The sequence below is a fragment of the Zophobas morio genome, unplaced genomic scaffold (assembly GCF_036711695.1).
Source record: "Zophobas morio isolate AGI-343-1 ecotype UQ-CSIRO unplaced genomic scaffold, CSIRO_AGI_Zmor_V1 ptg000108l, whole genome shotgun sequence".
Classification (NCBI taxonomy): Eukaryota; Metazoa; Arthropoda; class Insecta; order Coleoptera; family Tenebrionidae; genus Zophobas; species Zophobas morio.
The window spans coordinates 72,569-98,663 of record NW_026972213.1 but is presented as its reverse complement, the minus strand read 5'-3'; the positions used below and the strand labels follow the sequence as shown (position 1 = coordinate 98,663).

The 26,095-nt window shown below is 32.4% G+C and overlaps 2 protein-coding genes across 3 annotated transcripts in view; one reads left to right on the top strand and one right to left on the bottom strand.

Moving 5' to 3' along the window:
• Positions 1 to 23,184, top strand: part of LOC135144817 (protein EFR3 homolog cmp44E-like) — a 34,026-nt gene extending 10,842 nt beyond the window's left edge. For both annotated transcript variants that reach the window (XM_064076902.1, XM_064076903.1), the window contains exons 4-8: positions 9,535 to 9,759; positions 14,635 to 14,881; positions 14,936 to 15,136; positions 22,650 to 22,808; positions 22,859 to 23,184. In XM_064076902.1, coding sequence (XP_063932972.1) covers positions 9,535 to 9,759; positions 14,635 to 14,881; positions 14,936 to 15,136; positions 22,650 to 22,808; positions 22,859 to 22,996 — 970 coding nt within the window. In that variant the 3' untranslated portion in view covers positions 22,997 to 23,184. The remainder of the gene's footprint in view (positions 1 to 9,534; positions 9,760 to 14,634; positions 14,882 to 14,935; positions 15,137 to 22,649; positions 22,809 to 22,858) is intronic.
• Positions 23,174 to 24,252, bottom strand: LOC135144819 (peptidyl-prolyl cis-trans isomerase Fkbp12-like). The gene is made up of 4 exons (XM_064076906.1): positions 24,145 to 24,252; positions 24,028 to 24,083; positions 23,664 to 23,824; positions 23,174 to 23,507 (listed from the first exon to the last, which is right to left on the bottom strand). Exons 2-4 carry the CDS (start codon positions 24,062 to 24,064, stop codon positions 23,379 to 23,381), a joined length of 327 nt encoding a protein of 108 aa, XP_063932976.1. The 5' UTR covers positions 24,065 to 24,083; positions 24,145 to 24,252; the 3' UTR covers positions 23,174 to 23,378.
• Positions 24,253 to 26,095: the final 1,843 nt, after the last annotated feature.

Here is a 26,095-nt window from a genome sequence, read left to right as displayed (position 1 = left end):
ACTTTATAGAACTATCGAAAAAGCAAAATAAGAAGAGAAACGATAGTGCAAACAAAACTCAGGCGGCAGCTCTTTGTGCAGTGGCTGCCTGGCTGCAAGTAATAAATTAGTGAAACGCCCGGACATGCAATTTTGCATTGTGCACAATCTCGAGATCATATGTGTCAACAAACGGTCAGTTGAAGACAAAATCGTATTTTTGTAATAACCAAATTAGAAACAAATTTTATTTTCCGTTACATTTAGGCCACAAGGGGTCCTTTAACTTCGGGGGCCCAATGGTCCAGCATCACAAGCATATAGTGCTACCTGAGCAATAGGCGTAATGTTTAAAATGTTGATGTTTATACATCGGAAGAATGTCACGTAGACATTTGTTTGATTTCAATGAGTTTATCTCATAACCGCCAATTGAACAAAATATTCTGAATGTTATTATTATAATTCTTACCTTATCATTATTTTATTGTTATAAAGACGAGCGTATTCTCACATTTTCGAGAAAATGGGGTGGCTCGTTCTTAATTTGATTAATAATAAATTGACGGATTCACCCTGTATAAGCTGATCTAAAAAATATGAATGCAATGATAAATTACAAGTATAGACTGATCATATTTTCTACATTTTAGACAGGATTTATTCGGCAAAATTTTGAAATGACGTCAAGGTCATTGGGATTGATAAACGGATACATTTTACTTAAAAAATTACCATGTTTACAATAACTTCAAAACGTCTGCAAGATTTCAAAGTATTCAGTTTTGCAATTTTTGATTTAATCAATAAAATAAATTCACGCATTCGTTAATTTTTGTGAGGCACCCTGTATATGCAAATCCAAAAATTATGAATGGAATGATAAATCACAAGTATAAATTGTCAATCATATTTTGGACATTTTAGAGATTTATTCGGCAAAATTTTGAGCTGACGTCATCAATCTGTTGGAGAGGATAAGCAAATATATTTTGATTAAAAATTTATCCTGCTTATCATAACTTTAAAACATCTGCAAGATTTTAAAGCATTTGGTTTTGCAGATTCAATAAAATAAATTGCAAAATGTTGTTTTATAATTTTGATTTTTTTTTAAATCTGGATGTTTCGGGTAAAAACTCGACATTTATCTTATTTTATACAATTTAAAACCCATTTACTATGTGCAATTTTGAAATGACGTCATCACATTATTGATGCGGATGATTAGACAAATTTTGATTAGCGTTTTACCATCTACATGATATTCTTAACATAAATACAAAATTTGAAAACAATCGACCCAGTACTTTCGGAGATTATCTGTCTAATATAAATCTGGGACGGCAGACAGACGGACAGATAGACAGACAGACGCGGGAGACTTATTTCTTCGTAACTGCAGGGGTCATGAAAGGTCGAGAAAACGTAAAAGTAGAGAGTCGGTCGACGGAAGTAAAAATAGAAGAACCTCCAAACTCCTAAAATAAAGTTTTACCATAACCTCTATCCATTTTCTTCCCAAACGTAACCTAAGGAAGGAAGTTCTTTGATGTTTTGTGACCCCTAGAGTACGAAAAATTACGTCATTCATTTCCATTTGTCTATCGCCTGTGTCTCGATTTTTATTGGACTCAATCTCCGAAACTACTGGACGAATTGTCATATTTTGTATGTGTTTTCGAAATATCGTGTAGATGTAAAACGCTAAAAAATTGTCTAATGTGACATTTTAAGCTCAGACTTTCAGAGTGACCGTAACCTGATAAGATAAAAATTGGATCAAAGACAAATCTTCAGAATTTCATGGCTGCCTTTGATCGTGTTTTTTATTCCAATGAAATTTTAAATGTTTGACGACACACTGAAATTTAAAGAATACGTCTGTCTTCCATTTAGGTTTTTTTTTACACAGTAATAACGTGATTTATAACTTCATGACCAACACAATTTTAGAGATACAAAAATAACGTTCTGGGTATAATTAATAAATGCAACCATTTCAACGGTAGGTATGATAATAATAAGAAGTACTTATTTTTTCAAAATGATATTGACTTTGTGTATGACATGAGTGAGTGAATTTTAGTTGTGTGCTGTAAACCAAACTAATAATCGTCATTTTGTTGGTATACAAAGGGGGGTGCAAATTTTGCTCAAATAGCTGGGCTAATACTTGCCAAGATAAGACTGATTTTGGCAAATAAAATATCTTCTAAGTAAAGAGATGGCGGGGATAAAACTGATTTTGGCTTTCTTCTAAGAAAAGAGAGGGTGGGCGGGCGGGGCTAGTACCTGTAAGAAAGACTGATTTTGGCAAGTAAGATCCCTAAGAAAAGAGAGGGTGGGTGGGCGGGGCTAGTACCTGCTAAGAAAGACTGCTTTTGGCAAGGGAGATCCCTAAGAAAAGAGAGGGTGGGTGGGCGGGGCTAGTACCTGCTAAGATAAAACTGATATTGGCAAATGATATACTCGCCAAGAAAATGAACGACGAGTGGACGGGGTTAGTACTTAGTAAGATAAGACTGATTTTGCCAAATCACATACCCTCTAAGAAACTGAAGGGTAGAGGGTATATCATTTGGTAAAATCAGTCCATATCTTGCCAAGTACTAGCACCACCCACCCATCCTGTATTTTTTTGGAGGGTATGTTATTTGGCAATATCAGCCTTACCTTGGCAAGCATTTTCAAAAGTAATTCGGCACGGTGGAATAGAAATATTAGAATTGGTGTCAAAAATGAACTGAGAGTACTTCCTAGGTTTATAACCAATAAACACACTATCGAAGAAGTCTGCAAAAGCGTCAACAATTTCAGACAGATCAGATAACTCATTACCTTCATAGATCGTAAGGCCTAGAATTCTATTAGTTGTTCCCTTTTTGCTTTAAATAAAGCTGCAGATTTTTTTGGAATCAACAGAAATGGTTTGTTCTAAGTCGGATAAGTAATTTTTCTAAGCAAAATTAATAAGTGCTTTAGATTTGGAGCGAAGACGTTTAAATGAGTCATAAGATTGTGAAGATCCGCTCTTTTTGTATTTTTTAAAAACACAATTTTTTAATCGAATAGAATGAATGACGTCACTAGTAAACCAAATAAATTGATAATTTTGACCGAATTGCAGTAAAAATTTTGCTCAAGTATCAGGTAGTCAGATATAGTAGACCGAATTGCGGTACATTTCCGTTCATGCTTAGGGGGCAGGGCACAACTGTGTCACCTGTATAATCTTTCAATTCAAAAATAAAGAAATTTCAAGGTACAATTTTGTGAAATGGGTCAGCTACAAATTTGCTAATCTCATGTCATAATTGTAGATAATAAGATAATATTTAGGTATAGTTTACGGTGATTTTAATTAACAATTTCAGAAATTATATCATTCGGAGCAGCATAGATCAATAACAATTTACTAACCAATAAGTATAAACTAGTGATTATACAAATCTATGTAAGTATGTGATCTACGGATTGTTTTTCAATAAATATCTAAAAAGAACAAAAAATAGAGAAAGTGAAGTTATTTGAAAATTGATATAAATAGTATGTCCATGTTATTAACTAAATTTTTATTCAGTTGGTGATTCAGAATTGTGGATATTAAATTAATTTGATCATCATTTAAATGATTTAGAAAATTGCTTACCGCAGTTCGGTGAGGGATTATAAGATACCAGGTAGTCAAAAAATTTTGAACCGCAATTAGGTCGAGGATTAAAAATCCACTGCAGTTCGGACAGCCCGCCCATTTTGCATCCTAAGCGTAAGCTAAGTAATCCAGTCTCCCTTGTCGGTCTGTCTGTCTGTCTGTTGTCAGATTTTATATGTGTTTATGAATATCATGTAGATGGTACAAGGCTAACCAAACATAACAGTGTGATGACGTCACCTCAAAATTGTACATAGTAAATGGGTTTTTTGAATTTTGAATCCGTGTTGAGTTTTTTCGCCAACATCCAGATTTAAATTTGACTGCAAAACTAAATGCTTTGAAATCTTGCAGGCGTTTTAAAGTTGTCGTAAGCATGGTAAATTTTTAATCAAAATATATCTGTTTATCCCCCAAAAAATTGACGACGTCATCTCAAAACTTTGCCGAATAAAATAATGTGCAGAATTGCTTAAAGAAATTAATGAATGAGTCGATTTACTGTATTAATTAAATCAAGAACTGCTCACTCCATTTTCTCGAAAATTTGGGAATACAATATAGTTATTATTAACATGATACTGCATCTCTCCAAATTTTGTAAAGGAAAAACTCATTTGAAATATACGCGCAGCATATCTTTATTTTAACTTATAGGGGTTCTCGTAAAAAAAAAATCGCAAAGTCCAATTGTATAATTTTTCAAAAAAGCTTCGAAATATTCAGATTCTCAAACCCCCAAAATCCTCACATTATCAAATTCTCAAATCATCAAAATCCTCAAGTGCTAAAAATCCTCAAATACTCAAAATTCTCAAATTCTCCAAATCTTCAAGACATTAAATTTTCAAAATCCCCAAATCACCAAATTAAAAAAGTCCTAAAAATATTCAGATCCTCAAAATACTCAAGATATTAAACCCTCAAATTCATCAAATCGTTAAAACCATAATAATTACCAAATTCAAGAAAGTCCTCAAGTACCTATAATGTTCAAAAGCTTCAAATCACCAAATTTAAAAAATCGTCAAGATCCTCAAATTCTCAGAATCCTCAAATACCATATACTTAAATCATCAAAATCCTGAAGACATCAAATCGTTAAAATCTTCAAAGCACGAAACTCAACAAAACCCCAAGAGTTTAAAATCCTCAAATTCTCAAATCACTAAATCCTCAAAATCTTCAAATCACCAAAAATGCCCAAAATTCTCAAATCTTCAAAAGTTATAGTAACTAAATTCAAAAAATTTTCAAATTTTCTGAATCCTCAAAATACCAAATATCATGAAAATCCTCAAAATCCACAAATCGTCAAATCACCAAATCTTCAAATCCTCAAAATTCTCAAGACATCAATTCCACAAAATCCTAAATCACCAAATTTAAAAAATCCTCAAAATCCTCAATTACTAAAATTCTCACTTCCTCAAATCCTCAAATTCCTAAAAAATCCTTAAATTCTGACCTGACCTGACCTGACCTGACCTGACTATTTATGATAATTTGTAATAAACCAAATGTTTTAAAGAAAGGAAACCGTCATCCGAATAATGCAAAACATCATTAGCACAGTGTGACGGAGGTTTTAAGCTCTGTCGAAATAATCTTCGATCATTTTTTTTATGATGACCCCCATCAGTTTTCCAGAGTTATTGAGCCATAATCTAGTATGTTATTAAAATTTCTAAAACGCTCGTTATGTAATGTCTGAAAAAATTGATATTTCAAAGTAAGTTTCTTAGCATAATCCGTACGTGTTAATTTAACAATGTGGTTTAATTTGTAAGTTGCGACGTTCTACATTTCAAATAGGAATTTTTCAACGAAATTTTGATATGAATCATATATTTCTTGTAGGGGATGGATGAGTGAATTATATTGAACATGCACGATAATCTTAAAGGAAATTTTAATTACAAAGTTATTCAATAGTAACGTTGCATTTAACCAAAGCGTTATATACTTATAAAATGAGTTTTATTTAATTTTTTCATCTATCGGGTTTTTATGTTAAAAAAAAAGAACTCTGTTACCATTATTTGTTTTTACTGTTGCCCAGTAGATGGCTGGACGTACTACATTTCACGTGGGAATTATGTCTCTTATGATTTAAAGGGTAAAGGGAAGCGAGAACACGTTGCCAATTCTGGCCCGTTGCCCCAGCGGCAGCGAGTCTGACCTGACCATCACATGGGGTTTTTTACGGATATCGTGTTCTCCCCTAAAAAGAACATGGGGTTGTTTTGCGAACGATCGCATCTCTCCCCTAAAAAAGAGACAAAGTAATTAAAGCACAAATTTTTTAAAATGTTTGTCACAGTGTTTTGGATAGTGTGTATTGTGTAAAAAACACCATCAAAGACAACCATGAATTTTTGATAGATGCAATTTCACGCCTTAAACATTCAAATCAGGACAAATATTTACAATAGAAGGTTTACAGTGTTTACACTAGTGCTGATTCTATTTAAATCTTAAAAAAAAAACATACAGCTGCACTTGTAGGACATTTGTATACCGAGAGAGCAACACAAAACACGATCAAACACAGCCATGGATTTCTGATGGTTGCACTTTCAAATCGACGGTAACCTGACAAGAAAATTCCATCAAAGATAAATGTTCAAAGATCCATTGCTGCCCCTGATCAGTTTTTTATTACTTTCTCGGTATAACACCATACAGCAAAGTATTTACCAGTGAAATGCGTCATTTCATAAAAAGATGTATTAAAATAAAAATACTGCAATTTTTTTCTTTTCATTCCTTCTTGGATACGAAAAAAATTGTATTTTATTCTGAGGAACAGGAACTTTTTGTAGCTCGTCTACATTGTCTTCGAACTTCTGCATTCGCCCGTCAAGTTCTACAGCCTCACCAAAAAAAGGATAGTTTTATTTCTAATAAGAAAAGAACACGCTATTCGTGTTCGGTTCAGGGTACGTTTTAGTAATTACATGAATAACTGATTCACATAACGACTTTTTCCACGTCTTACATTTCAAGCCGAAAAGTGTAAAATGAACCTGTTTTTAGGAAGTACTTTAACTCAGAAATTAAAAACGATAGTTCACGTGACAGAGCACAATAAATAAAGAAATTCTGAAAATTTTTTCAAACCACTATCACATTATGAGATAAAATACTTCAGCTATATTCATGCAAAACATCATTAGCACTTTTATTTAACGTGTCTCGATTGCGAGTTTGTGTCGTTCCCTATTTTTACTAACTTTTTTACATATTCGATCAGAGCAGAAAAACAGCTTTTGATCGAATATCTCGTAACCGATAAGCATTGTAATTTTATTTATCAAGCTCTACGATCTACTTGTGACGTCATGCACACATTTAGCCCTATTTAAATTGCTCTAACAACTATTACAAAGCAGCTATTTTTAATGTAATCGATTGTTTTACTCCTTTTTTACAAAAATTTCAGATTTTATTTGTTGTTGAAGTTTAAGTCAATTCTAATATAAATTAGGCTCAATTAAAAAAAAAAGATTCATAAAACCTAAGTTCTTTATATTAACATCCAATTGAAAGTAAAGCAGCGAAGCGCTCTACGATTATCCACAATAAAAGCTAGTCGCACAGACTTCATTTTATATTTATCTGATTCTGACGCTTGCTGAATATTGATCAACTGTATCAGACGTTTGTTACATTTGTACCAACATATAAAATATACAACATATTCTAAAGTTAGTTGCTTGATTATCGAAACTAACGTAAAATTCTACTATACTGTTTTTACCCTTCGATCATAATCGAAATTAAAATAATAAACTAAATATCTACAATTACAAATCTACCTATGGAAAAAAAATATATTGACCAATATTAAAAGCACAGAAAATAGAAGAAGATTTTGTCTTAACGATTTTTGTTCGACATATTCATTAAATTTAATAGGGGAGTAGTTATTATAAGTAGATTAATAATTTGTCTACGATATAAAAACTGCATTCAGATACTTGTCAGGCTCTTTACAAGTTGAAATAAAGATATATGTGGACTGTGAAAGTACAGCTAAAAATATGCTGTGCGTTGTTTCAAGTGAGTTTTACCATAATAAAATTTAAATAAGAAAAATGAAGTGAACCCTCCTGGATTTGATCAGCAAAAAAAGCTTGAAATCGAAACCGACGTCTTTCATATGCAAAGTCAGCGCTTCTATCAGACGAATTAAATGATAAAAATTATAATAATAAACAAAATCAAGGTGGGTTTATAAACCACAAGTACAGGGATATGTTACTCTATAAAATTGACAGTGATTGGAACAATTACAACAACAACAATTACAAATTACTTTTTTTTTAAGGAATTCATTACAATTTACTCATTACTTGAAAAGGAATTGAATTACAATAATGCATTACTTCCAACCACTGAAAATTACTATGCAAAAGTTTGAAATGACGTCATCAAATTATTAGTTAGGATGGTTAGAGAAATTTTTGTTAGTGTTTTATCAAAAGAATCGGGCGAGTTGTTTCGGAGATTATATACCAAATTTCAACACACATGCCAGCTAAAAACGATAGACAGACAGACGGAAACGGGGCCCTATTTTTTCATACTCTGGGGGTCATGAAACGACGAGAAAACACGCTATTTATATGCGAAAAAAGTAATCTAAATTTATTTAAAGAGGGATAAAATAAATATTGTTAAAAATTAAAAAACGTGCAAGATATGTAAAAACAAGGAAAATAATATGAAATATGCAATGATAGTTACATAATGCAAAAAACCGAAATATGCAAAATATCAGTCTTCAATCACTTAATAATCGTCATATTCGAACTCTAATTGTGACACTTTTTTTTGTTGCCGGGTTTTGGACTATGTCTTTATTTTAGATCAACGTAGCGCCACACAGTCTATGGTAAAACATCAGTTGAAATTGATTTTGGAAGCCTGCCATTTCTGCTACTCTCGACCTCTCGGAAAGACCATTAATTACATCGCAACGTAATAATTAAGTTGTTGTAGCGTAAATAGAATCGTTTGATGTAATATCAATATCACTCTCTTGACGCTGTAACTCTCTGTACAGTATTTATTCATGAGTATTCAAGATTTATCCGTTGTTTTGTAGACACAATTCGCGGAAGTGAACGCTTCGCAGTAAACGTTTCTGACAACAATTTCAGTATGCAGATTTTATTTTCGCAACGGAGAGAATTACGTACTTTTAAACTCAATTTATTTAAAGTAGTTGCTATATCTTTACTTATTTTAATGCAAATGTAATGTATAATTCCTTAAGATACACCATATTATTTTCCGTGGACTGTGCTCAAAGCCAACTCTAATTCTCTATGTTTTTCTGTCTTACGATAGCTTCGGAACCAAGCTTTAATTACAAAACTTAGTAAATTGTACTTTTTTTTCTTTTAAGGAGACTCGTATGTTCAAAATGGAAGTTTGGTGTTAAGTTATAAATGAAATTGCAGTGATTTTAAGTTCCGTAGCTATATAATTGAGTTCCGTTAGAATGTGTCACGACTTAGATCAAAATCGAGCGACCTGAATTTAGCAAAGGCATGCTATTTTACGTCCAAAATTGATTTTATAACTAATTGTTTTGTTCACATAATAATATTAATATTTCTGTCGTTAAACTAAATCGAATCTTTATCATCATTTTTTAGACAAAGACAATGTAGGCAACTTATGAGAGTAGTAGGTATAGGTATAATAGAACTCACATAAGTGAAACATTTGTTTAACACCAACTAACGATCCCTATAAAACTTTATAACGTTAACATTTACCATCCTTCACTGTAAGATTAAATTTTATTTACTCAATTGTCACTTTGACCTTTGTGGCTTTTCCTACTAGAATACTAAATCTTCATGAAACCATTATTTCTTTCGCAGGGTAAACGTGACCGAATTGGATTTAGTATTGGAAAAATCCTCTAGACCCGACCTCATTTTCATCAACAAGCACGGACCCATAATTTACGACGCTCTCTACACTAGCCTGCAAATGGACACAAATACACCAGACAACGTGGAGGTAGTCTACACGACGCTGGCGTTGTTGTGCGTCGAGCTAGCCAGTACTGAGACAGTTATTGACTTGTTGCAGTTGGTTTTAGGGTAAGTTTCTAGTCGCCAGACGTGAAGTGTCATTCCTATTGCTTTCCAGGAAGTGAGCGGTTTTTGTAGAGTCGCGACTTGTAAACTTGTTTTCGTGACAGAACGAGAGTTTTTCTTTCAAGTTAAAAAGTGGAAAAGTATCAACGCAATCAAAGAAGAGCTATCGGTATCGGTTTTTGTTTGATTGCTTTTTTATTTTTTCGAATGTTTATTAAAATTTATTTCCAGTGTCAGATACGCGCATAAATGTGCTAACAAGGTTTTAAACATCAAAGTAAAAGTTTCAGATTTCTGTTTGATCCGCGGCAACGGTTTGTGAAAATGATTATCATACAAAAAATCGACAAATATGTAGTTTCCTTTGAGCATCAGGTTAACATTCCTCTATTTATCCCAATATGACCTAAATCTAATGTATACTATCATTTTCCGTTTATAGTTGATTCTTTTAAACATAAGTAATTAATTCTTGAAAATTTGATGAACACGTAGAATTTTCAAATCCATACCGGGTATTCGAAATTTTATTTCCATGTTAATGTTCCTCTTATTAATGAATGAAAATTGCTTGAAGAATATTCTCAAGCAGATTTTTTTCCAAAACTAAAAATACCTAATATTTTGTATGAAATGTCATGCCTATTTATTTATGTATTTATTATTTAAGAAAATTGTTTGCTAATTAAAAATCTGCAGATAAAATTTATTTAGGGATATTCTATAATGGTTGGTAGCACATTTGACATCAGATCTCTGTTTTGTGTTATTTTATTTAGAAAATACTTTACAAGAAATAAAAAGAAGTGGTAGTTTCATTTAAAAAGAGAAGTTGTTTTCACTTCAGCCGAAACTAGAAATGCTACGACCATATTTCAAAATGGGGGTTATTTTTTTATTCTTATCAAATTTGTTTACTGAAGCATGTACTTTGACAACAATTAAGGTGAAGTATATTGTTCTCGATGTATGTTAAGAATGGCTTCTAGATGGTATAGTCATTCCCGTTAAACATTTAATGACGTCATCTCAAAATTTTGCCAAGCAAATTCTGTTTCAAATCTGCAAAATAATGTGCTTCTATACCTGTTAATGTTCGACCCACATTTTAGTTTTTTGAAAAGAAAAATCAAAATTGCTAATATGTAATTTATTTGTTTTACAATTTGACTTAGAAACCACAAAACAATGATCACTCTGAAGTTTAGCGCACTTCTAAGGTAATTTTGTTAAAGTGAATTTTACTGTTTGTCTTTACCATTTTAGACAAGTTTTAAGTTTCTTGTTATCGAAATAAGTCTACACATATTAAGAAAAAAAAGCAAAACGTAGCCCCGCCCACCCGCCCTATCTCAATTGTGATGATTTTTTTATTCGTTGTGAGCGAATGGGGCGGAGCTTAACTGCAAAATTCTTATTTCTCTACGAAAAATTAAAATAATGTTTTTGAGTATCGTGTTGTTCAAAGAATGCTATGTATATTTAGAAAAATATGAAGCCAAAGATTAGGCCCCACCCATACCCGCCCCAATCTCGATTCTCAGTTGTGGTGAATTTTTCATTCGTTGTCAGATCGAGAGGCGGATCTTAATTGCAAAATCCACATTTGTCTAGAAGAATTTACCATTTTGATCATGTTTTAAGTTTCTTGTTCTGAAAAGACGACTACGTATATTAAGAAAAAAAGCAAAATATAAGCCCCGCCCACCCGCCCTATCTCAATTGTGATGATTTTTTTTTCAATCGTCAAAAGCCAAAGAAGCGGAATTTATTTGCAAAATCCTTATTATTTCTCTACAAAAAACTATAATGTGAGACTTTTTTAAGTATCGTGTTATTCAAGGAATACCAATGTATATGAAGAAAAAAGCCAAAGATTAAGCTCCGCCCATGCCTGCCTTGATCTAAATAATAATAAAGTTTTCATTCGTTGGCGAACCTAGGGGCGGAGCGTAATTGCAAAATCCATATTTCCTTACAAAAATTTACCATTATGAACGTGTTTTAAGTTTCTAAGAATAAAAAAATCGTCTCAATTGAGATGGGGTGGCTGGGCGGGGTTTATATTTTGCTTTTTTTTTTTTCTTAATATACATAGTATTCTTTGAACAACACGATACTCAAAAACATGTTTTTAATTTCTTGTAAAGAAATAAGTATTTTGCAGTTACACTCCGCCCCCTTGGTTCACGGCGAATAAAAAAAATAATTACAATTGAGACAGGGTGGGTGGGCGGGCTTACATTTTGCCCTTTTGTTATAATACGTGTAGACTTCTTTTCACAACATGTTTTAAGTTTCTTGTTGTGAAAAGTTGGCTATATTAAGAAAATAAAAAAATCAAAATATAAGGCCCGCCCACCCACCCTATCCCAATTCTGATGATTTTTTTTATTCGTCGTAAGCCGAGGGGCGGAGCTTAATTGTAAAATCCTTATTTTTCTACGACAAATTATGAACCCATGTGAAATATGTTCTTAAGTAATTGTGTTATGTATTAATTAAAAAAAGAAAATCAAAAGAGAAGCCCCACCCATCCGTCTCGATCTCAATTGTGATGAATTTTTCATTCGTTGTCAGACCGTGGGGCGGAGCGTAACTGCACAGTCTATATTTCCCTATACAAATTTACCATTTTAAAGATACTTTAAGTTTCTTGTTGTGAAAAGATAACTACACATATTAACAAAAAAAAGGCAAAAGGTAGCCCCGCCCACCCGCCCTATCTCAATTGTAATGATTTTTTTTATTCGTCGTGAGCCAAGAAGGCGGGGCTTAACTGCATAATCCTTATTTCTCGACGCAAAATTAAAAACATGTTTTTGAGTATCGTGCTATTCAAGGAATACTATGTATATTATGAAAAAATTAAAGCCAAAGATTAAGCTCCACCCATACTTGCCTTGATTGAAGTTTTCATTCGTTGGCAGACCTAGGGGCGGCGCCTAATTGTAAAATCCATATTTCCGTACAAAAAATTACTATTTTAAACGTGTTTTAAGTTTCTAAGATAAAAAAAAAATCATCACAATTAGATGGGGTGGGTGGGCGGGGTTTATATTTTGCTTTTTTTTTTCTTAATATACATAGTATTCTTCGAACACGATACTCAAAAACATGTTTTTAACTTATTGTAAAGAAATAAGTATTTTGCAGTTAAGCTCCGCCCCCTTTGTTCACGGCGAATAAAAAAAATCATTACAATTGAGATAGGGTGGTGGGCGGGCTTACATTTTGCCTCTTTGTTTTAATATATGTATACTTTTTTTCATAACATGAAACTTAAAACATGTTTAAAATGGAAAATTTGTATAAGGAAATATCGATTTTGGAATAGAGCTCCGCCCCATAATTTCAAAATCGATACTTCCTTGCAAAAATGTACCATTTTAACCATGTTTTAAATTTCTTGTTGTGAAAAGATGGCTATTTATGTTAAGAAAAAAAGAGGTCATTTCAAAGTTAAATAATTGTAAAATGTTATACAATTCTGATTTTTTTCCAAAAATCTGGATGTCTAGGGTAAAAACTGAACACGTACTCATAAACCACAAGCGGAGGAGTATGTTATTTTATAAAATTGAAATAACATTTATTATGGTAAAATTTAGAGATGAGGTCATCCCATTGTTGCTGGTACTGATTAGATACATTTTGGTTAGTTAGTCTATACGATATTCCTAACATACATACAGGGTGTTTAGAAAACGGCGCACCAACTCAACGATACATAATTAAATTCAAAAGTCTAAGAACAAAAACTCTAGAGACCTATAATTTCGTACTCTAGGGGTCATGAAACGTCGTGAAAACATGAAAGTATCCATTCGTCAGATGGACCCTGTTACAATACCTACTTCCTTAGTTTACGCTCGGGAAGTAAAAAGTTAAAACAAATTAAAATTTATGTAAGCGGTTCCAATTTCAAACAAAATTTACTTAATAAAATTTTAAAGTGACGTCATCTAGTTTCCGAAGGAGAAAAATTAATGAATTCTGATTTATCGTGTTGGTGATTTCAGAATAAGTCATAAGTACAGAAGCATATTATTTTGCACATTTTAAAAGAATTTACTTCTCAAAATTTTGAGACCATCATCAGTTTTTTGGTGGAGATGATAATCTTCTTAAAATACACCTGTATTTTTTACAATAATTCAGTAGATTTAGTGATTATGTGTATAATAAAATTGACAAAAAAGACCTACTTTTTCATATTCTAGAAGCTATGAGACGTCGAGAAAGCATGAAATTGGCCATTCTCATATTGGACAAAAGAAAAAGCTTTTTTATCGAAATCGTAGTACCATTACCATAAAGCATTTTTAAGTGAAATTTTCTCGAAACTATCAAACAGCTGTATAATGTTCAGCCGTTTTACAATCAATAAATCCGGTTCACTTTACGTTTGTAGTTATACCTCTGAACACAAATAATGCACTGAAATGTTAAACCAAGTGCCATTCTGATTTGGTTTTTACAATTTCTAAAATAAAATGCGACGTTATGACAATTTTTCAAAATGTTTATACCTACACTATGAAACTCGAAAAACTTTATAAAAAATTTAATATACAACTCACTTAAATAACATTCTACAAGATATAAAAGAAATAGTTGTTCTTCCTGTCCTAAAAATATTAATTCTGTAATTATACGCAATCATTAAGCACATCATTCTCAATACAAAATTATAATTATAGTATTTCCTTGTCTTTCGCAGAGGAAACAACCTCAGATATTTGCTTGTCATGTCATTACGCTACGGAAACCATATTTAAACCAAAATTAGTGACCATTGTTTCAACATGAAATGTGAAATGTGCAATTTTACGTAATTCTTCCCGGGCAATAAACCTCGTTTACTTTCGATTCCAGAATTCAGAGTCTCGCTTTAAACAGCACGTCGTTATCCAACAGTCAGAAATTCAACTTGCACGCCCTCGTCATAAGCCTGTTGGTGTTGATACCAAGTGTAGTCAGTATCCAACCTCTCCTTGATTACGCGAATCAAATCGTGGATGCTCGTAAACAAGAAGCACCCCATTTGTTGCCAGATTTGCTGGTTCACTACCCGGCAAACTGCGAAGTCGCCAATAAAGTTCCCCATCTGCTAGTGGATCAAGTAAGTCTGAATTGAATTGTGTTTTGAGAGTGATGTATTGAGCTGTCGGTTTAGATGGCCGTCTGCGAGAACGTGAAGAGTGGCGGTCTGGATCCGTCCAGACTCGCCCAGACGTCACCGTATGGCGCCGGCGGACCGGGGGTGGTCGTCGGCGGGCAGAGGAACAGTTGGATCGAGAATGCGAGGGGTAGCATTATTGAGATGAACACGAACCAGGAAGTCGACAGTGCATCGAGTTCGCCAGGAGTTCAAAGGGTATATTTTCAGTTTATTCTTCTTGTTTTATTTTTGGTATGATGAATTCGACGAGCGGGTTGCGGCTAGGTTGACCTTTGTTTATTGTTTATTTTTGTTGTTATTTTGGATAGTTAATAGTTCAGTAAACGTAACCAAGAACTGGTTTTAACGAGAAAGACTGGAATTTTTTAAATATTTTTAAACAAGTTAGTAGTAATTAAAGGTATATTAACTTTTGTCTTGTGGTGGGAAATTGTATGTTCGCGTTCTGATTTTATTAATTTACCGTCCCACACCGGAAATTTCATGCGGTAGAATCAAATTTTAAATATTCTACCCCTGTTTACTCAATTATTTATGTATTAAGATATTTTATTTCTGTAAGGCGCAATGGATTTTTTAATACAATTTCTACTAATGTACCTTTTTGAAAATTTAAAATTGATCCATAAATAGCGAAAACCAAATTATCTCATACTCATCACAATTTTAACGCGTTGCAGTTTTTTTTGACAACAAAATTTAAAAAACGGAAAAGCAGTCTGGGTAGGGTTTTTACGCTCGTTTCAAAGGTGTGAAGTTTATTACAATTGAACGTATACTTTTGGCAAAAACTTGGACAGAAGTTTATATGTACTCACCCTTAAAATGATGAAGAGCTTATGTTTATAGAATTTTGTGGAGTTAAAAATTAGATGTTTCAATCAAGTACTAATGAGAAAACCTAAACAAATTTAAGGGTAATTTATAACAGCCGTTGTGGCTTTTTTATCAAGTCGTCCTAAGTGAACTGAAGGAAGACGAATAAAATTTGAAAAATTGTGCAGGAACGATATGAAAGCAAAAAAAATGTTTGCACATAAAAACATTTTTTTGATCGTCATTATTGTAATTTTTTTTTTTTTAATCCTACTTTTATTTTTGTTATAATGGTTTTCTTAGTTTTAGTTAGCAAAAATGTAGTGCTAGCAGTTGATATGTCACTTAGTAAACGAGTCACGTGTCCACCCCTCCCTTATAATACACCTTGATTTTCTGCCTCCTGACACTAGTTTTCTTGTCGAAAGATGATACTGTCAAAAAAATTAAAAAAGGCACATCAGGGAGTGAGAAATATTAGTGGTGATATTATTTTTTTTAATTTGAAGGCAAGCACATAAACTAGAAGGAATTTCTGGGCAGATGTGGATATTTTTTAAACAATTTGCGTGGTTAATTTGTTGAAAGAAAGTTAAATTTAATCAATCTTATTTTTTTCCTTCGTTATTTTTGGAATACACTTTATACCAGAGATAATACGGTAGTTTTTTTAATCCTCAAGTATTTATTTTGATGAAGGCATACTACATATAATAAACTGCTCAAGTATAAACGAAACATACAAAGTTGCTTGAACCTTGTTAAATATCCCTGACTTCCTGAAATTTCAGACTACAAGAACTTTTTTTTTTCTTAATAATGTCAAAATTGTCTCATAATGTCATTAAAAAGTCAAGCCACTTGTGTGGCCTAAAAACAAATTTCAGGATATTATCAGTTTTTTAATTATAGTATTTTTTTATTTTAGCAAATGACATAACCTCTGAGATAGGGGCCGGTGGGTGGGGCTAGTACTTGGTAAGATAAAACTGATTTTAGCAAATGACATAGCCTCTAAGAAAAGAGAGGGTGGGTGGGCGGGGTTAGTACCTACTAAGATAAGACTAATTTTGGCAAATGACCTACTCTCTAAGAAAATGAAGGGTAGAAGGTATATCATTTGGCAAAATCAGTCTTATCTTGGTTACCTGGTTTCTTAACAAATTCTGTTCTAAACTCGTTTTAGATTTTAACTCCCTACTGGGTTAATCTTGTCTTTGTGGGGACGAACCAGATATAATAATTCCAGCAGGTCAGGTAAACGCTTCGTAGAGAAAAACAAAACAATATTTTTGAGTATTGGGTTAAAATTAGTAATTGCAAAAGTGACTGAATTACTCAAAAAAGCAATAATTCGTTACAATTACTCATTACTTGAAAACGAATTGAATTACAGTAACCACTGCCATTTTCAACAGCTATTAGAAGCTTGTTTTTCTAAATTGTTACTTCTGTAAAAATTCTTCATTTATTATTATTGCCAGAGTTAAGCACAGCCGAAGTGATGGGGAATTAATCAGACAAATATTAAATACGACGGCGCCACGTCAGGCGATAAATTCAATTCAGGATTTATCTGATCAAGATCATCACAAAAATTGTGATGTTGAACAGTCATTTTTCATTTTTAAAGCATTTGAACATCTAGGAGAACTCGTATAACTGAAGAAAACCTAGAAAAAGTAGTAATTGTTATTAAGAATTCGCAAAGTTGTACACCACGACTGCAATAACGCTGGCGATCGGACGGCAATGAACATCACTTCCGCTAAGCCGAAGTCTTATTATTACACACCCCGTGGCATTAAAAATATATATTTTTGGACATATGTTAATATGAACTTTTTTGTTATTTTCCAAGTTTTTACCACATATTAAGAACCAGCCCATATATGTAGAGGGTGAGTCACTAAAGGCGCGTTCCTAGATATCTTATTAATTGACTTTGATTAATTGTTTATAACCTCATTTTATTTTTGAAATTTCCGTGCGACGTTTTTCCAATTTTCTTGAAATTTTTTCGCAATGGAAGGGTTGACAAAAAAATCGCAATAGGGTTATTTTCAAAATCTGTTAAAATATTTTGTTGTGATATAAATAAAATTGAATCTTTATACACAGTGTTTAGAAAAAAATAATGATTACAATTTTCAACTATTGATATTTCAGTTTTTTTCAAATAGAACATCCTGTATTTTATTACTGCCATTTTATTTTATTTTATTTTTTTTTTTAATGCGACGTTTTACCTTTTTTAAATGAGATATGAAGAATGAGAACAGAAAATAGAGGAAGATAACACAACAAAAATTCGTCTAAAGAGTTTAGACTTACTTCCCTCGCTGTCGGAATCGTGACGACTGCATGCCTATTATGTCTTTTTTCGTATTACATTTTCTAGCGGGGCATTTTAAAATAAATTGAGATTAAGTTTTTCAATTTTGTTATTATTTGGCATTGACATCTTTCTCATTTTTTTGTGATTGCTATGATGGCTTATTGAAAAAAAAAAAAATTAGTTTGATTTGAATGAGTTCGTCTCCTCGAAATAGAGTATCAAAACAATTAACTAGTAAGCTACAATCGCAAAATGTTCTGAACATCATTATTATAATTCTTATTAAATAAAGATGTTTGTATTTTAACATTTTTGGGAAAATGAGGTCATTCGTTCTTAATTTAATCAATAAAAAATATGAATTCTATGATGAATTACAAGTAAAAACTCATCATATTTTGCACATTTTGGATAGGATTTATTCGACAAAATTTTGAGATAACATCATAAATTTTTTGGGGAAAATAAACAGATTTATTTTGATCAACAATTTACCATGCTTACAATGACCTTAAAACGTCTGCAAGATTTCAAAGTATTCAGTTTTGCAATTCTTGATTAAAGCAATAAAATAAATTTACGCATTCATAAATTTTTTTGAGTCACCCTGTATATGCAAATCCAAAAAATATGAATGGAATGATAGATAAATCACGACTACAGACTCATCATATTTTGCACATTTAAGATAGGATTTATTCAGCAAAATTTTGACGTGACGTCATCAATTTTTTAGGGGGGGATGAGCAAATACATTTTGAGTAAAAATTTACCATGCTTATCATAACTGTAAACCATCTGCAAGATTTCAAAGCATTCGGTTTTGCAGATTCGGAATGAAATTGCAAAATGTTTCAAAATTTTGATTTTTTTCTCCAAAATCTGGACGTTTCAGGAAAAAACTCAATTCGGAGTCATAAACTACATTCATTCTACTCACAGACACAGTACTGTACAGTACACAGACATTCACAATCAGTCCAAGACTTTCGGAGATTATCTGTCTAATAAAAATCCGGGCAGCAGACAGACGGACAGACAGACGGAAACCGGAGACCTATCTTCGTCGCCGACGGGCTCGATTACAATATTTCCGTTGCTTACGCTCGGGAAGCAAAAAGCGTACCTTTATTTACCCTTTCACAAAATATTGTAACAGATTTTGAAAATAACCCTATTGAGATTTTTTTACGAACCCTGCTATTGCCAAAAAATTTCAAGAAAATTGGAATAAGGTGCAACGTTGCAACCGAATTTAAAAAATATAAAGACTAAGGAGAATATGTAAAAATAAAATATACACGGTGTTTCATTTAAAAAAAAAACTAAATTGTGTATTACGCACCAATTAACAACAAAACAGAACAGAGTATAGTCCTCAAAAAACCCACAACCTTGATATTTGACTTTTTTTCTATTAATAATTATTATTAATTAATGAGATATCGAGCTCCGCACGCTCAGTGACTAATCCCGTGTATTAATTAATTAATTAAACACACTTGGTTTTTCTTCCAAAAAATGTAGATAATAGCAGGAATAGTATAAGAAACAAAAAATCCAAATGTTTGAAACCAAGCTTGACACACGCTACGCCATAGTAACTTTACTCGTAGAAAAGATTGCAATACAATTTCGGTTTTTTGCGAAAATTTGAATGCTTCGGGAAAAATCTGAAAACAAATTCATAAAAAACAAGTACATAAGTATGTTATTTTATAAAATGTAGGTCCTACTTATTGTGAAAAATTTTGAGGGTATGTCATATTGCATTGGTGATAGGGATGATTAGACAAATTTTGATTAGCGTTTTACCATCTACAGGATATTCTTAACATACATATAAAATTTGACAACAGTCGGTGCGGTGGTTTCGAAGATTGTGTCTAATAAAAATCTGGACAGACGGCAGACAGACACACATACACAATCATGACACGTCGAGAAAATATAAAAGTAGCCAGTCGCCCAATGAACTCGATTAGTATTTTCCAAAATATTTACATTTCTGTGAAAGAACATAATGATAGGTTTAAAATTGTACACAAACCTGTTTAGTCACCTTATCTTAAAACACGTATAAAAATACAAACAAGTTGTTTGTTTAAAAGCGATTAAATTTGTAAATTGTTAATTATTATAATAAATTTAAACAAATAGTGCAAAAAAAACTCAATCTAAATAAGCAGGTTCCATATGAAAAAAAAATTATACAATTGACAGTTGTCAAATTTAGTCACCCTGTGGATAAGTGGTAAAAAAACTCTTTAGTTTTTGGTGCGTTTATCTGGCAAGATAACTAAAAAATTAGTGTGAAATGCCAGACCTCCATATTTAAACATGGTAGAATCGAGGATTTTTAAACAACCTGTATCTGATATCATGTTTATCCTCTTTGAATAAAATTGTAAAAATAGTGTTACATGAAAATAATTTTAGATCGATACTTTAAATGACCATTATCAGATTGTGTAAACTTTTTTTTTAATAATTCACCAGTTCATAATCTTCCGCCTTGAAATTTATACTGTAACAGCTTGAAGTTAGTTTTGAAATCTGAGTTGCTTGAAATACGCTCGAACAAATACAGATTGCAATATTTCCTTCGTCTACGCTAGGAAAGTAAAAAGAAATCATCACAATACTTTTATCAGTGTAACGAATTATTTTATTTTTAAAAAAGGGTTTATTCGTTTTCTATACAGAACTGCCTTGCAACTAACGCTAATCGGCTTCAAAGACCGAATTTGGATCATTAGAACATGTTTAACATAAAATTGATACCTATTTAAAATTACCATCAATATAACGAAAATGACTGTTACTTGAACAAAACGTAGACAAATATCTGTAATACAATCTTATTGTTTTTCTGATTGTACTAATCTTGTCAATCAATTATTGGCAGTGAAGGGTCAACTAATAGCAGGTTTGATTTTGATCTTAGCTAGACGTTTGACCTTACCAACCACGAAAAATGTTCCAATAAACTAACGTGTTATATTTCATTGAATATGTATTAAACCGGGTAAGTAGTTATTTTTACCAACTAATATTTTAGGAAAGTCAATGGTAAATGTAAACAAAGTAGAAATACAATAATCGTTATAATATCAGCTTCTTTCGTATAAGAACCATTGCGTTTGTGGATACGTTTACATAAACAACTAACCCGACACTACTAAATAACTACAAAATATTGCAGTTATAAGTTGAAGTTATTTTAAAGAACGGTGTCAAATCGGGTAAAAGCTAAAGTGAAACTGATTACATTATTTAAGATTTTTAAAACTACCTACAACAAGAAACCTCTAACTGCAATGGTAAGTTCTTGAAAACGACAAAAGAAACTTTTACTACTACACTCCACTAATTTGTTCTTTTAATAATGACAGATTGATGTCTAAATAAACTAGCTCGAACATAATGGCAACATAATGAAATAATTAAGTTCCGCATGTTCTATAATAAGAGCTTTCGGATTTCTCGTAAATGTCAATCGCCTAAAATTAAGTTATTTAGCAAAGACCCAATCGATATTGTCGAACGATATTAAGTTTTGCCAAACAAGCATTGTAGTAGAAATAGTTGTTCATTAGCTACAAAAGCATCACTTGCACTGTTCTGTTCTGGAACTTCCTCAAAGGTAGTTGTGTTATTTACGCTTCAAACAAGTACGAACAATGGCAATTGTTTACCTTTTATTTATAGCTTAAAGTGTTGTGTACAAGAACAATTTAAATAGGTGTACTAAACTAATTATTTTCATTATCTATGATAGCCTAATGGTAACACAAACTTACGTTTAGATATATGTCTTCTTATAGCAGGAAAGTAAAAATAAAATTATAAAATGAATAAATCTACCTTTGCCATTATATTTTTAAATGTTATCGCGTCATCGATAAGAGGTAAAAAAACTAGCTGCAATAATAAAAATACAAAATTTTGAGCAATTAAATGTTTATGTACTAAAGCAAATGTCAATTCACTAGCACTTCACTTAATCTTAAGCAGAACCAGTACTATTGCATATTTCGACTTTTAAGGAAAAAAATTACATTGATCATAGATAATTTTAATCAGCATTGAGATTTAACAAAGCTATTGTGGAAAAAAGAAAGTTGAGAAACAGTTCCTTATTTTGGGAATGTGAGTATATATGTGCGACAAAAAATATTCGTGTCAGATTTGAATTATTCTAACTAGTTAAAACCGGGAATTTTCATTATTATTCCGCGATTGCTATATTCTTTTGAGCGGATGAATTTCTAAGTTTTGTTTTAGTAAGTAATTTCTTTTTATCTTTTAGCATTTGCGGCCACATTTTTTTGAAATTTTAACAGACTTACTAAATTTTGACATATTTTAAAATACCTATCACTTTTCTTTTCCACGTCCATTCATTACTACTTGGGATGACTATGACATAGTATTCTTCAAATTTCCCACCCGGATTTTTTAATCAAATTTCAATTTTAAATAAGTAACGGACTACAACGCGTTTTAAATTGTTTAAATTTTTTAGTATAATGAATTATTTTCGTTTTCCAGAAATTACCTGAGGAAGAGTTGACCTTTGAGAGCATGAAAAAAGTATTGACGGAACCGGCAGAAACGCGGAAGGAGGCGGAAGCACGCCGACGCAAACAATTGAGCGACACATTCCGTACCGCAACATTTTCTGAACTCGTCAGAAGGACGCAGCCAAAAGTAAAATGAAATTATTTAACAAAGCCTGATTTAAAACTTCGATTTTTCAGCATGATGTTTTGCAGAATAAGCTGAACGAAATTTTCAAGTCGCTGAGCGCGAACGAACGCCGCAATCCGCCAGAAATCGAGAAGAAAATGGAAAAGCCTGCGTACGAACAAAATTTCCCCGAATTATTCTTCTATTAAAATCCCCCGCTTAGCAGTTGTATTTAGCAATATTCGTGTAAACTGGTTAGTGTTGGTTATTGTTAACTGGAAAGTTTATCAAAATGTGTTATGTATTTTTATAGAGGTTCTAACATGATGTTTCTGAACTTATTTATTGAATTCTAAATAAAGCTATATATTCTAAGGAATAAGACATTGTATCCTGACATGAACTTTTTTTATTGGGACACCACAACACATACATTTCAAAAAAGAAATTTAGCAAGCAGCTCCTATGTTGTAGCATGAAGTGAGATGTTAATCTAACTGATACTCAAGACGTTATTAAGTAGAAAAAAAAATTGTAACTTTAACTTTTACTTCTGAATTTTGACTATCTGACTGCATTGCAATGAGATTTTTATTCAACCTTTAGGAGTTCTACATCAAAGATTAATGTAGAATTTGGCGGGATGATTCCGGGATGACCACGTGACCCATAGGCGTAGTCTGGAGAACACGTCAACTTCGCCCTTTGGCCAACACTTAACTAAAAACAAATCAATACATTACATATTATCATTGTGTTCATTATACTAGCAATTTCAACCAGAAATCAGTTTGAAATTAGTAACATCAAGCATCAGAGCGCAAGGATTGTTAACATCATAATGACAATTGATATCCAACCCATCTGTCAACTTACTTGTGCTACGCCTTCATCCCAGCCTTTAATAACTTCCCCCTTTCCGATGCGGAATTTAAAGGGCACGCCTCTGTCTCGAGACGAGTCAAACTTCGTTCCATTTTGTAGAGTACCCGTATAATGAACGACGACGGTTTGACCTGTTTTGGGAAAGGTCTGACCTGCAAATTGATAAAAAATATTCATTACTTCAAGGTCATTGGGATTACCGCATAGCCGCTATTTGATATTAATTAAGTCTCGAACGGAGGCGTTAATTGAATCAAATTGAGTGATTGAATGGGGCGATTAGTGGTCGATAATAGGTTCATTAAATTATGATTTATTAGCGATTTGTTGTCAATAAGCTGTTTGATAAACTTACCATCGCCGGGTGAGAGTGTTTCGACCTGGACTCCCATGACTGACACCAATTAAATGCTGTAAATGACAGAAAATGTCACACTTTACTCTTTTGCCACCCAATTTTATAAGTCCCTACCTTAAATTACAACTATTTACAAAATTAAATGCAAAGAAACGCCTTTACGTGAGAGATTGAAAACAAATGGCGTCGGTTAACCTGTGACGTAATCAGGTTACAGCGCACGTGCAAGATTGTCGGTAGGCCGAATACACTCGTCGATAAAAATTAGGGTCAGTGCGGAAACGGAAAATCGGGACGTGCCCGCTTTTTTAAATTTTTATATGAATCGACATCATCTCATGGAACGAAATGACTTTATAATACTCTTTTATTGCCGTCTGATATAAAAAAATAACAACTCTCAATTTTAAATGCACACATGTGTCGACTACTAAATCCACTGCAATTGGTTACGAGTGTTACGACTTGCGATCCAACAAACGACTCGAAATCTACGCTCTACCAATGAAAATTCTAGTTGATTCCGTTCAGTCGCGCTATTGGATAATTTAAAGTTTACATTTTTACGCGCGATTTTAAAGCAGAGAATAATTCATTTATTACGAACAACATGTAGAAACATGAAATATTCAACATTTTTTTGACCCTAATAGTTATTCACTTATTCATGTATTCCCAGTTTTGGAACCCACTACTAGAACTATTTACATTGGATTGAACACACAAATGCTAGTCTTATTAATGCATTTAAAAATCAAAATGACTGAGGCACCAGTTTAAAAAATGGAACCTTCCTTCACTTGCAATAAGCTTTCATGGATTTTTTTCCGCCAAGCTTTCAGAGTCACCCTGTATGCTGTAATACTGTGGCACCTGTGGTGTCCTGATTTAAAAATTAGATCATTTCAATACTGTAGTCAACCACCCATTATCATGAACGCGTGAAAGTTCATGATAACAGCGTAGTTTAATTCATTTCATTAATATACAGGTGATTTTTATATCCTGGAACTTTAAACATCTCGAAAAATATGCACTCTACGAAAAAATATTTAGAATAAAAATTTCATCATTCCGTGAGGGAAATTTATTGGTGATAAAATTAGCCCCCCTGTCATACTCCTTGGAAGTGGGGCGGGGGGTAACTTTGAAATCTTAAACAGGTACCCCTACTTTTTAGTGCAGATTCGAATTCTACGACTAAAAGAATGTACAATTTGCTTGAAACATTTTTTTCGATTCATGATAGATGACGCTGTAATAGACGAAATTCAGTTATGTAGATTTTCCCTACTGAAAACCTCTGGATATGAATCTGAAATCCGTTTGCAATAAAAATACTGCGTTTTCATTGTAAAAAATTAAAATTAGTCTTAAAACAAAATTTATTTTTCCAATTTACTGAAAAATGACATGTCAAGAAACTATTTACATACTATTATCGCAACTCACGCACAAGTGTTGTTTACATTAAATGTTTGTGTTATTTCTTTTCTTTTGTTTTTTTTTTTTTTGTAATTTCAAAAACAATACAATAAGAAATAAAACAAAATAAACGTATAAAACAGGCATTCACATTTCTACAGGTAACAATTGCCCCATTATTCAAAATTTGCAAAATGATTACACTTTTTTGACGACGAATTTCAAGTAAATATTTACATAAAACGTGCTATTTCTTTTGCAAATGTAATTCACAAGCGTATGCATAGGTTCGTAGAACGAAGATTGGGGATAAGATTAGGGAGACTAATCTTATCCCCAATATATTTCCCCCATGGAATGATGAAATTTCGATTCTAAATATTTTTTCGTATTTAGAATGGATATTTTTCGAGATATTTTAAAGTTTCAGGTTAAAAAAATCACCCTGTATGCCAAAATAAGACAGAACGCCATGTCCATGTCATCCTTACGATCATTAACTACGATAAAACCTGAAGGTTTATTATTATTATTATTATTATTATTAAGACCCACCACTGACCCGGAAATGACCGGCATTCAGGCAAGACTTCTATCATTACGGGTATTAAGACCAAGTAATGATATGCATTGATTAGAT

Coding starts and splice junctions, on each gene's coding strand:
- LOC135144819 (XM_064076906.1), bottom strand. CDS start 24,064: ATGGGAGTCCAGGTCGAAACACTCTCACCCGGCGATG. Junction 23,825..24,027: donor AACACTCTCACCCGGCGATG/GTAAGTTTATCA, acceptor ATCAATTTGCAG/GTCAGACCTTTCCCAAAACA. Junction 23,508..23,663: donor GGGATGAAGGCGTAGCACAA/GTAAGTTGACAG, acceptor ATTTGTTTTTAG/TTAAGTGTTGGCCAAAGGGC.